At 34.7% G+C, this 10,122-nt stretch overlaps 2 protein-coding genes across 2 annotated transcripts; one reads left to right on the forward strand and one right to left on the reverse strand.

Annotated features, from left to right (window-relative positions):
• Positions 1–1,292: 1,292 nt before the first annotated feature.
• On the reverse strand, positions 1,293–3,982 carry LOC106327331 (ABC transporter F family member 1). The gene is made up of 5 exons (XM_013765458.1): positions 3,850–3,982; positions 3,536–3,768; positions 3,171–3,455; positions 2,859–3,093; positions 1,293–2,617 (listed from the first exon to the last, which is right to left on the reverse strand). The coding sequence occupies exons 2-5, from the start codon at positions 3,749–3,751 to the stop codon at positions 1,560–1,562; spliced, it is 1,794 nt and encodes a 597-aa protein (XP_013620912.1). The 5' UTR covers positions 3,752–3,768; positions 3,850–3,982; the 3' UTR covers positions 1,293–1,559.
• A 922-nt stretch (positions 3,983–4,904) lies between these two features.
• Positions 4,905–7,178, forward strand: LOC106324949 (myb-related protein 308-like). The gene is made up of 3 exons (XM_013762950.1): positions 4,905–5,152; positions 5,809–5,938; positions 6,300–7,178. The coding sequence occupies exons 1-3, from the start codon at positions 5,020–5,022 to the stop codon at positions 7,024–7,026; spliced, it is 990 nt and encodes a 329-aa protein (XP_013618404.1). The 5' UTR covers positions 4,905–5,019; the 3' UTR covers positions 7,027–7,178.
• Positions 7,179–10,122: the final 2,944 nt, after the last annotated feature.

A 10,122-nucleotide genomic window follows, 5' to 3' on the forward strand; every position in this document is an offset into this window, starting at 1 on the left:
ATGTTGCGGAAACAGACTGTTAAAGACAAGGAAATCCGGATTAAGTATGCATGTCATGCACTTTTGTCATCTGTTCTTCTCTCTAAGAATCTTAAAATGAAGATTATGAAAGAGCATGCAGAGGCTATGGAAGATTTAGACGATTTCTTTTCTTTACCATGGGCTAGGTTGGCATTTGATATACTAATGTCTAGCATAAAGGAAAGAGACGAGGTTATCTCAGAAGTCTATTGCTGTAAAAGGTTTCGTCATAGTTATTTGATAATGTCGTTGTTATTTGTTTGTAGGTGGAAAGTCAAGTCCATTATACCCCAAGACCCCTCAAGACCAATAGACGAGGTCCTCCAATCTGTTGCACGCATCGTTAAACATGGAAATGGGGAGGGAAATCATAAAGACCGAACAAACCTTCATCCACCAACTAGGCTGGGCAAAACGGCCGCTGTTCACGAAGACGTGCTGGTGATATGAGAATGATCAGACCATTAGTAATGTTCTTGGCAACCTTACACAATATTCAACCCCTCCTCGATCTAGTGACCAATGTCAAGTAAGGGTTTCAATCTATTTCTCATTTTTGGCAATTGTTCTGAACTTAAACAAAATTCCAATGTCGCTTGTTGTCAGAAGAGTTTGTACTTACAAACATGAAACATCAATGACTGTATATGTATAGTATATCCCATGGCACCAAACGTTTCGTCGCTCACTTTAGCAAGCGTTCCTTAGCAGATACCAGCAAGCAAGAGTATAAAGTATCAACAGCTAGTGTCCACGCTTCTGCATTGGGATCTTTCTCTCTGGAAACATATTACTCCTTGATGAAATATAAAGACAATAGAAACGAGAAAGGAAACAAATGTTTCTTGAAAACATAACTTTCTCCTTCCCATTCCAGAAATTTTCTTGAAATACAGTGATACAGATTGTTCTTGAGATCGGGGTGGATCAAAGAAACATTAGATGATTGATTTGTTCTTGAGATTCGAGAGTGAAGAGGAAGATTGTGTTGTTTTTTGTGAGTCAATATGGTGGAGAGGAAGACATGAGGATAAATGAGGAGGGGAAAAAGAGAGAGAATCGTTGGACTTTCTCTAACTCGTGTTTTGGTAATGTATAAGTTTTGTTTTACATTTTGAAGGTTTCGATTAATTTTAATCATGTTTTTTTTTGGATTGAACCTATTTCAAGCTTTGGTCTCTGCATCAGCTAAACCCTAATCAAAAATACTATCTGATAAACACCACAATCACACATGCTTTTTCTAAATTTAATAATATTAAATAGTACCATAATCCTCAACATTTCAGTCTTTTAATAATTATTAAAAAAATACATCTCTGTGTCTCCTTCAAAAAGGCCAAAAACAATAAAATAAAAGTGCAGATTGATGATGATAATAATACTAATATAGAAGAATCACTGACCTCTTAATGAGCAAGAAGTGCAGAGATCACGAGTGTGGTGTCGTTCATAACCATTCCCAAAACCATCACCAAACAAAATCCCCCTCACTCTCTAGCCCTGACCCAATCAAGTCCTCTGACTTGACTTTATCTTCAATCTTCAATCCCAGCTTTAGCCTTGAGATGCTTCTTGAAGTCCATAATGTCACCATTCCATTTAGTGATGCACTGCTTCTCACACACCCATATCTCATGAGCCACTTGGTTAATCAACCTGAAGTCGTGACTCACCAGAACCAGACCACCATCCCACTCGTTCAACGCCTCGGCAAGAGAGTCAATTGTCTCAATATCCAAATGATTAGTCGGCTCATCCAACAGAAGCATGTTAGGCTGCTTGTAAGCCAACCACGCGAATATCACACGGCTCCTCTGTCCATCAGATAGATTCTTCATCGGCATCACTTGTGCCTTACCGGTTAGACCAAACCTGCCAATAGCAGCTCTCATCTTCTCCTCTTCGTTGCCGGGAAACTCGTTCATCATGTAGATGAGTGCAGGGACTTCCAGGTCTAGCTTCTCAGCCAGATGCTGATGGTACTGAGCAATCTTCAAGTGGTTGTGACGCCTCACCATTCCTTCAGTCGGGTGCAGCTCACCAGTCATGAGCTTCAAAAGAGTACTCTTCCCAGCTCCATTGGGACCAACAAGGGCCACCCTCGAGTCCAAGTCAACACCAAAGTCGATGTTCTTGTATATAAGGTAGTCCGGTGTGTACCCAAAAGAGACTTCCACAAACTGAAGCACTGGCGGTGGAAGCTTCCCGACGTCAGCAAAACGGAAAACGAGAACACTGTCTCTTGCCACCTTCTCCGTGAGCCCACCTCTCTCCATTTTTGCCAAAGTCTTCTCCTTACTCTGTGCTTGGCGAGCTAGTTTGGCTGAACCGTGACCGAACCGAGCAATGTACTCCTTCATGTGGGAGATCTGCTCCTGCTCCCATCGGTACTGTTTCATCTGGTTCTCTTCTAGCTCGGAACGGGTCTGGCAGTACTGGTCGAAGTTACCAGTGTAGTACTTGAGCTGCTTGCTTTGCATGTGGATGATGTTTGTGCAGACTCCATTCAAAAAATCCTGTGAGTGGGATACCACCACAAGGATACGTTCAAAGTTCTTCAGGCTTTCCTCTAACCAGACACAAGCTTCCAAATCTATTGCAAGAGAGAAATAATATTCAGCACAAATATCAGAAAAAATAATAATAATACTCTCCCTCCGCTTACGAATTAAGTAAAAAAACTACAAAACATATGAATTGAAAATATAGAACACTTATAATTAAACAGATTTTTAAAATCTACAACTACACTTAAAAATAAAAGGAGGGAGTAAAAATATACTAATGAAACACAAAACAGAAACCAATCGAAAGCAAGAAAGAAGAAGACAAACCTAAATGATTAGTCGGCTCATCAAGCAAAAGGATAGTCGGCATAATGAAGAGAGCTCTCGCCAACGCAATTCTCATCCTCCACCCACCAGAAAAATCCTTAGTCTTCTTAGCCTGCATCTCCTTGTCGAAACCAAGACCAAACAGAATCTCAGCAGCACGCTTCTCCGCAGTAGAAGCATCCATGGCTTCCAACCTCTCATAGATGGTGTCAAGCCTCTCCCCGCCTCCATCATCCTAATACCAAAAACCTATAAAATCAGCAAAAAAAAAAAAAAAAAACATCGAAACCAAAACACCAATTCTACAAAAACCTGTTCAACAAGAGTCTCAATTTCCTTCTCCAGCTTCAACCTCTCCTCGTCACAGCTCATCACAGCCTCAAGCGAGGTCATGTCAGTGGCCTCAATCTCGTGGGAGAGATGGTAGATGTCCATGTGATCAGGAATCGGGAGCTCCCTGAGCCCAATCGAAGTTAAAAGAGTAGACTTCCCACAACCGTTCAGCCCGAGGAGACCGTAGCGTCTCCCATAGTTAAGCTCCAGCATCGAATCAACAATGAGGTCGTAACCATGAAACGTAACAGACAAAGATTCAATCTGCGCAATCAATCAAAAATCTAATTTAATTATTATTTTTTTTCTGATTCACAAGGAAAAAAGAGTCTCTAAGGACTTACACGAATATCTCTGGACTGTGGATGAGAGCAGAGGATTCCGGTACAGGTCCGGTCCGATATCTGAATAGCATCGACGCCGCTCGACAAGGTGTCAACTCCGTTTGAGGAAGTGGCGGCGGACTTAGAAGCGGCGGCGGCGGCGGCTTTACCGCCTCTTTTGGCGGCGGCGGCGGCTTTCTTCTGGAGAGCCTTCTTCTTGCTAGCGTCGGACACCATCTTCGATCGAATCTCCCCTGGAATCAAAAATCAAAATCGATTGAGGATTCAGATCGGGTGGGGAATTGGGGATTGTGATTAATTGAATTTTTGTTTACCTGTTGGAGATTGGGGAGGAGCTGGAGAGAGAGATCTGCTGTAGATCGAGTTTCGCAGATGCTTAGGGTTAATGAGGAAGTGGTTTCTGTTGAGGGAGGCGGAAGAAGAATCGTGCTTTTTTTATTTATATAGGAGATGAGTGCCACGTGTACGTCCAGACTTTTGTTTAGCTCAAGTCTTTCAGTTTGCGTATCGGAATCGGAATCTAACATCTAGTGCGTTTTTTATATGGGCTTTTATATGGGCTTATTAAATTGAAGGCTCGAATTTTGTTGGTGAAGAAGATCCAGAAGTGGAAAATAGAAGCCCAAATGTCTTCACTTGTGCTAGTAGCCCCATTATGTATATCTTTGATATGATATTTTGAAAGTTGTGAAATGTTTTTCCAATAACGAGGAAAGTTTTCGTCCTTAAACACGACCACAATTTTCTCTAGAAATGGTTTCGTAAATTCACCCGATACAGAAAAAGATTTATCGATTCCCGATATGATGTTCGCTCCGGGAGAAGAACCGGTTAGGGTTCTAATCTAACTTATCAATCATCAAGAGCCATTAACCTGATTCTTAACGCCCTTAGCTTGAAGAAGATGAGATCCATAGGAATAGTACTGACTTTATTTATGTTGCAAGAAAAACAGGGAATTAGAAATAAATATGCAAGTTTTTCACCCAAAAATGCGTGCATATATACGTAATTTGTTCACTGATACATTTACCAAATGACGTATTTACATATGCTTAAATAATAGATCCCAGAGTTTCATTACCCTCAATAATGTAACTCGCCATTTTCTTAGTCTGATGGTTTCTGTTAGATAATAATTGTATGTCATGTTGGTACAAATCAGATAGCCACTAAACCGATATGCCTATGATTAAATATCGATAAACTGATTAATAAACACTTATTGACCATACGGAAAATACGGATTAATAACATTATAAGGTTGGATATAAAATCTATAATTGATAGAATATACGAGAAGAAATGTAGGTCCACAAAGTCACAAACATGCTTTTGAAACCTCTTCACTCTAGTCTTTATATATAGGTTGTTGTGTTTCTTCTTGAGTCTTGGAAATACAACATTGTCAGTATATTAGATATATTTGAGCACATCTCTAGACTATATAAAGTAAGAAAAATATATATAGAGAGAGGAGAGAGATGGGGAGGCAACCATGCTGTGACAAAGTAGGCTTGAAGAAAGGGCCATGGACTGTTGAAGAAGACAAGAAGCTCATCAACTTCATCCTCACCAATGGCCAATGCTGTTGGAGAGCTCTTCCCAAACTTTCTGGTCGATTTTCTCTCTTTATTTCCTCCTTAAACGACATCTTTTGGGATTTCTCATGTGTAAAAGTTCACTTTCTTGCTTCTTGTGTGTTTAGCCTTTCTCTACACCAACTGATGCTATTTTTTGGGTGCTATTTCTCTACACCGACGAAACTGATGCTCTTATTTAGGATCTCGTATTTTAAAAGTTTCACTTCCTTAAAACGTCCAATTTTATTACTAGTAATTTATATTTCTCTACTTTCTTCTTGTCAGCAGTTTTTATAGTAATATTTTCTCTACTTTTGTGTAAATTAATTTGCATTAGTTATTTTGGTATATGCATGCTAGTATAGATGTTCACCAACAATCAAATATACCTTTAGAAATTATTTTCAAGAAACAATTTTGATGCAGAAGAATCATATGAATTCTTAACTTTCCTTTTTAAAATAGAATATTTCTCTATCGGTTGGACCTAAAAACAAAAGTCTCAAAAAAACATAGTGCTTGATATTCGTGGTCCTCACACGTTATTATTTGATCTTGATCAATTTTTTTGTTTTGTTTTTGGCTTTTTGTTTAGTGCTTCCTTCCTAGTCAAAATATATTTCGTATGGTTTTAACTTTCAATCAGTCCAATTGTTAATGTAATTACTTTGGTTAATTAACTAAATGCAGGACTATTGAGGTGTGGTAAAAGCTGCAGATTAAGATGGATAAATTATTTGAGACCTGATTTAAAAAGAGGTCTTTTATCAGAAAATGAAGAGCAGATGATCATTGATCTTCATGCCCAACTTGGCAATAGGTTTGCTCTCTTTTTCTTCAAAATAATTGTTATTTCATATTATAAACATAATTTACTTACGTTAACTTGACATTGTAACTAACTAATAATATAATAAAATATTTAAAGATTATGGCCATTTGATTTCAATATTATTAAGGGTATTGGAGAAACACAAAAGTCATTATATGACGCAAATTAACTTTATCACTTTTTTGCATGAAAGAGATTGGCTAATCCACATCTTTATTTACTCATATTTTCTTTTTAACCCCAGTACTTTAATTAAGTCGGTGTGATGAAAATGTTTGAACAGTCGAAATCATTAGTTAAAATCACACTTATAAAATTTTCAAATATTTTATTTTTATTTTTTGTGCAGATGGTCAAAGATTGCCTCTCATCTACCAGGAAGAACTGATAATGAAATTAAGAACCACTGGAACACACACATAAAGAAAAAACTAAGGAAGATGGGTATTGACCCTATGACCCATAAGCCTCTCTCTGAACAAGAAGGTGCGCAGCAACAAGCTCAGGGGACAAAGAAAAGCTTAGTGTCTCGTGATGAGAAGAAAAGAAACCAAGGCCAAGAAGATCAACAAACTAGAAAAGAAGAAGATCAACAACATCAACTAGGGAAACATTTGGACAAGAACAACACACCCATTTCTACTGATGATGGGTTTTGCATTGATGATATCCCATTACTCAATCCACATGAGATATTTGTGGACATCTCTTCTGCTCACCATCATACTAGTGATGGTAATGCCAACATTAACATTAGTAACTCCACTTCACCATCTTCGTCTTCCTCTCCTACCTCGTCGTGCATATCATCACTACCAGGTGATGAGTTCTCAAAGTTTCTTGATGAAATGGAGATTGTTGACCTCAAGTGGCTCTCATCCGATGATTCGTCAGGGGGTGACATTAATTACAAAGACGGAAAGTTCAATAACAATGTTGATACGATGAACTTGTGGGACATCAATGATTTGAGCAGCTTGGAATTGTTTATGAATGATCACGATGATAGTGTGGTTGGAAGCGGATGTTCAAGAATGGTTTTAGATCATGATTCATGGACATTTGATCTTCTTTAACTTTTAGTTTTTTTTTCTTCTCTTGTTGTTTTTAATTGTTTTTTGTTTGTTTGTTTGGGTTTGGCCTCGGTGTTGCAGTTTAGTGGATGATTAGGTGTAAAAGTACATATGTAATTAAAGATTACAATTGTGAACATACTTTTCTCTGTTTATTTTGACATATTTTGATGAAAATATGAAAGTTTAATATATACCACTTGATATTTAACCTCATATCTTGCTAAGCTCGTAATTTTTATGACAGACCAGGATACTCTCTCCGTTCCTAAAAGATATATTTTTTAGAATTTTCACACATATTAAGAAAACACATTAAACTACCATAATAAATGTATCATTTTCTATAGTTTTCAATTTTCAATAATTTTTAACCAATAGTAATTCAATAAAGTCAATTAATTTTCTTGAATTTTACAATTTTTTCATAGAAAACACAAAAAATACATCTTTCTGAAACAAATTTTTTCTAAAAAATCTATAATTAAGGAACGGAGGGAGTAGTTTTCATGATACAGTTTCTTAAAATCCAACATACTCGTCAAACCATACTTCTAATGCATTGGGAAACAAATCCGTCTAGTCGCTATATAGGTTTGTGGGTCAATTCCTCTGATGTCTCTCAATGAAGTTCGTTTTCCATTCGTAGCCAAAAAAACATTTGTTTTCCATTTTTATTCACTCAAACTTTTCACATAAGAATTGGAAAACTAAACGGTGATATAATGATGGCATCATGGTGATGAAATCCATTGCCGATAGACTTCACCAAAGCAACGTCACACTCATAATGATTGAATTTCAGGATTTTTTATTAATAAATACCACCTACCATATACTCTCATTCTCACGTTCAAACATCAAAACATTTATGGTGGACCATCGACCTCTACACTCCCTTCTTAATTATTTCAACAAATTTAAATGAACTAACGCTCCATCCAATCTATTAAAAAAAAGAGTACAAAATAAAAATGCTCCTTAATTTTTAAAAGTTATTTACAACTTCATGCCATTTATAAATTTGATAAATCTATTTTCAAGTTTCCTTTGTCTTTTACAGATTTATAAATGTATTTCCTAATTTTACCTTTAGCAGAAAAAGAAATGTTATTTGCTTAAAAGTCGACTTCTCTGATATCTATACTTTCTTTTTTAGAAGTCTCTCCATTGCTTTATCCCTCACTTCATACTAATGGAACCTGCATACATAGCAATATCAGCGTTTACTTAGTTATTTTTGTATAGAAATATATTTGTATGTCATTTACAAAGCAAACAAATGTATGTATACATCAAATGTACAAAGGTTATATCATTATGTTTGAACCCCTTTTCTACTAAATTCATATAAACCATACAAATCAATGTATAATATAAAATTTTATATTAACAATTATAATATTTAAATTATTATCAGTATACACAACATTTTGAACATAGCCACACCTAGACTTGTGGATCAATCAAACTTAAATTTGAAAATAGAATTTATAAAATCTTTGTTAATAAACATGATCCTACTTACAAGCAATATTAGATCTGCATATATTAAAAATCAAAACTATTTAATGATTATCAATATATAGACAATCAATTTTCCGATTGAATCCCTTCACTTGCAGAAATATTTGGTTAATCAACAAAATATTTGGAAACCAGTATATTTGCCAACAAAAACACACCAACACTATAATTATATTACCTAATATATCTATCTATAAACTAAAGTGCAAAAATGAATTAAACCTTAAATTAACAATTTAATTACAACAAATGCCACTAAAAATCTAACTAATCCTATATTTCATCTTAATATCACATTTACATATTAAAATAAAAAACATTTCCTTAAATAAACAATCAATTAATTTATATATGGTCATCATTAATAATTATTTTAAATAAAGACATATCTTAACAAAATCTTCATTTAAAATAGACAATCAATCTTCATTTTCAACATTTAATCTATTCTATTAAAATTGAAGTACAAAAAAATATTTACCCATTTTATAGTGATTTCTTACATTTTCTTCGTTCCTTTTTAACTAATTTAAACCACTTTATATATTGTCTTTTTTAAATAATTCGACTTCATTTATTACAGAGTACAAAATAGAACTTACCTATTTTTAAGTGTTTTATTATATCTTTTATATTCCTTTTTTACTCTTTATAATTAATTATATTTACTATAATAATTCGATAATATTTATTTTACGTGTTAACCAAAATAATTTCATAAGTTTGAATGAAATTGATTCATTCATGACAAGAATTCAACCGATTAGTAAATTTTTTATTTGTTTACAAAATCAGTTAGACAAGAACATTCAGGTACCCGTTTGGGTACATAACGGTTTTTTGGGTATTGGATTTTGGGATATCAGATTTTTGGGTTTAAAATTAAACTTTTTTAGGATACTATAAATTCTCGGATGGGGTTCGGACTCTGATCTTTCCGGATCCGGATAGGTTTGTAGACATCTAAAAAAAATCCAAATAACTTATGTGTTTAGAAATTTTATCAAACAATTTATAAAAAAATATAAAAATTAACACCCGAGCTCTAGTTTTTATTTAATCGATCAACGACGAAAAATACCCACGCATTCAAAACGTACGAAAAATACTCACGCATGTATGATGTATCTACCTGCATTACAATTCGCATGCATACTTGCATATTACATATGTTACTAGGATAAGACATGCGCCTTGCGCAGGGTGAGTTTATTTGTATATATTATTGATAGTTTTTTTATATATGTGATCATTTTATTTATATATATAAAATATTTTTTGTTGTTATTATATAATTTCTTTCCGATGGAACGGACCAATTTTTATTAAAAATAATATAACAAAACTATAATTAATACATCATTGGTTGATCGGATTGGACATTAAACAAATTATGACATAAAAACCTTATTTTTTCATTGAACACATTCTTGAAAAAAGTGAACAGTATTGTTTTCACAGTTGAATTATTTTGACTTTTATCTTCCATATGGTTTTGAAAACTTTCAAATCAACCATCGAATTGATACATGTCATTATAATGTTTTTAGTCGTATACTTAAGGAAAACTTA

The sequence above is a fragment of the Brassica oleracea genome, chromosome C2 (assembly GCF_000695525.1).
Source record: "Brassica oleracea var. oleracea cultivar TO1000 chromosome C2, BOL, whole genome shotgun sequence".
NCBI classification, from domain to species: domain Eukaryota; kingdom Viridiplantae; phylum Streptophyta; class Magnoliopsida; order Brassicales; family Brassicaceae; genus Brassica; species Brassica oleracea.

Coding starts and splice junctions, on each gene's coding strand:
- LOC106327331 (XM_013765458.1), bottom strand. CDS start 3,751: ATGGTGTCCGACGCTAGCAAGAAGAAGGCTCTCCAGAAGAAAGCCGCC. Junction 3,094..3,170: donor TTGAGACTCTTGTTGAACAG/GTTTTTGTAGAA, acceptor TTTTGGTATTAG/GATGATGGAGGCGGGGAGAG. Junction 2,618..2,858: donor TGAGCCGACTAATCATTTAG/GTTTGTCTTCTT, acceptor CTCTTGCAATAG/ATTTGGAAGCTTGTGTCTGG.
- LOC106324949 (XM_013762950.1), top strand. CDS start 5,020: ATGGGGAGGCAACCATGCTGTGACAAAGTAGGCTTGAAGAAAGGGCCA. Junction 5,153..5,808: donor AGCTCTTCCCAAACTTTCTG/GTCGATTTTCTC, acceptor AACTAAATGCAG/GACTATTGAGGTGTGGTAAA. Junction 5,939..6,299: donor CATGCCCAACTTGGCAATAG/GTTTGCTCTCTT, acceptor TTTTTTGTGCAG/ATGGTCAAAGATTGCCTCTC.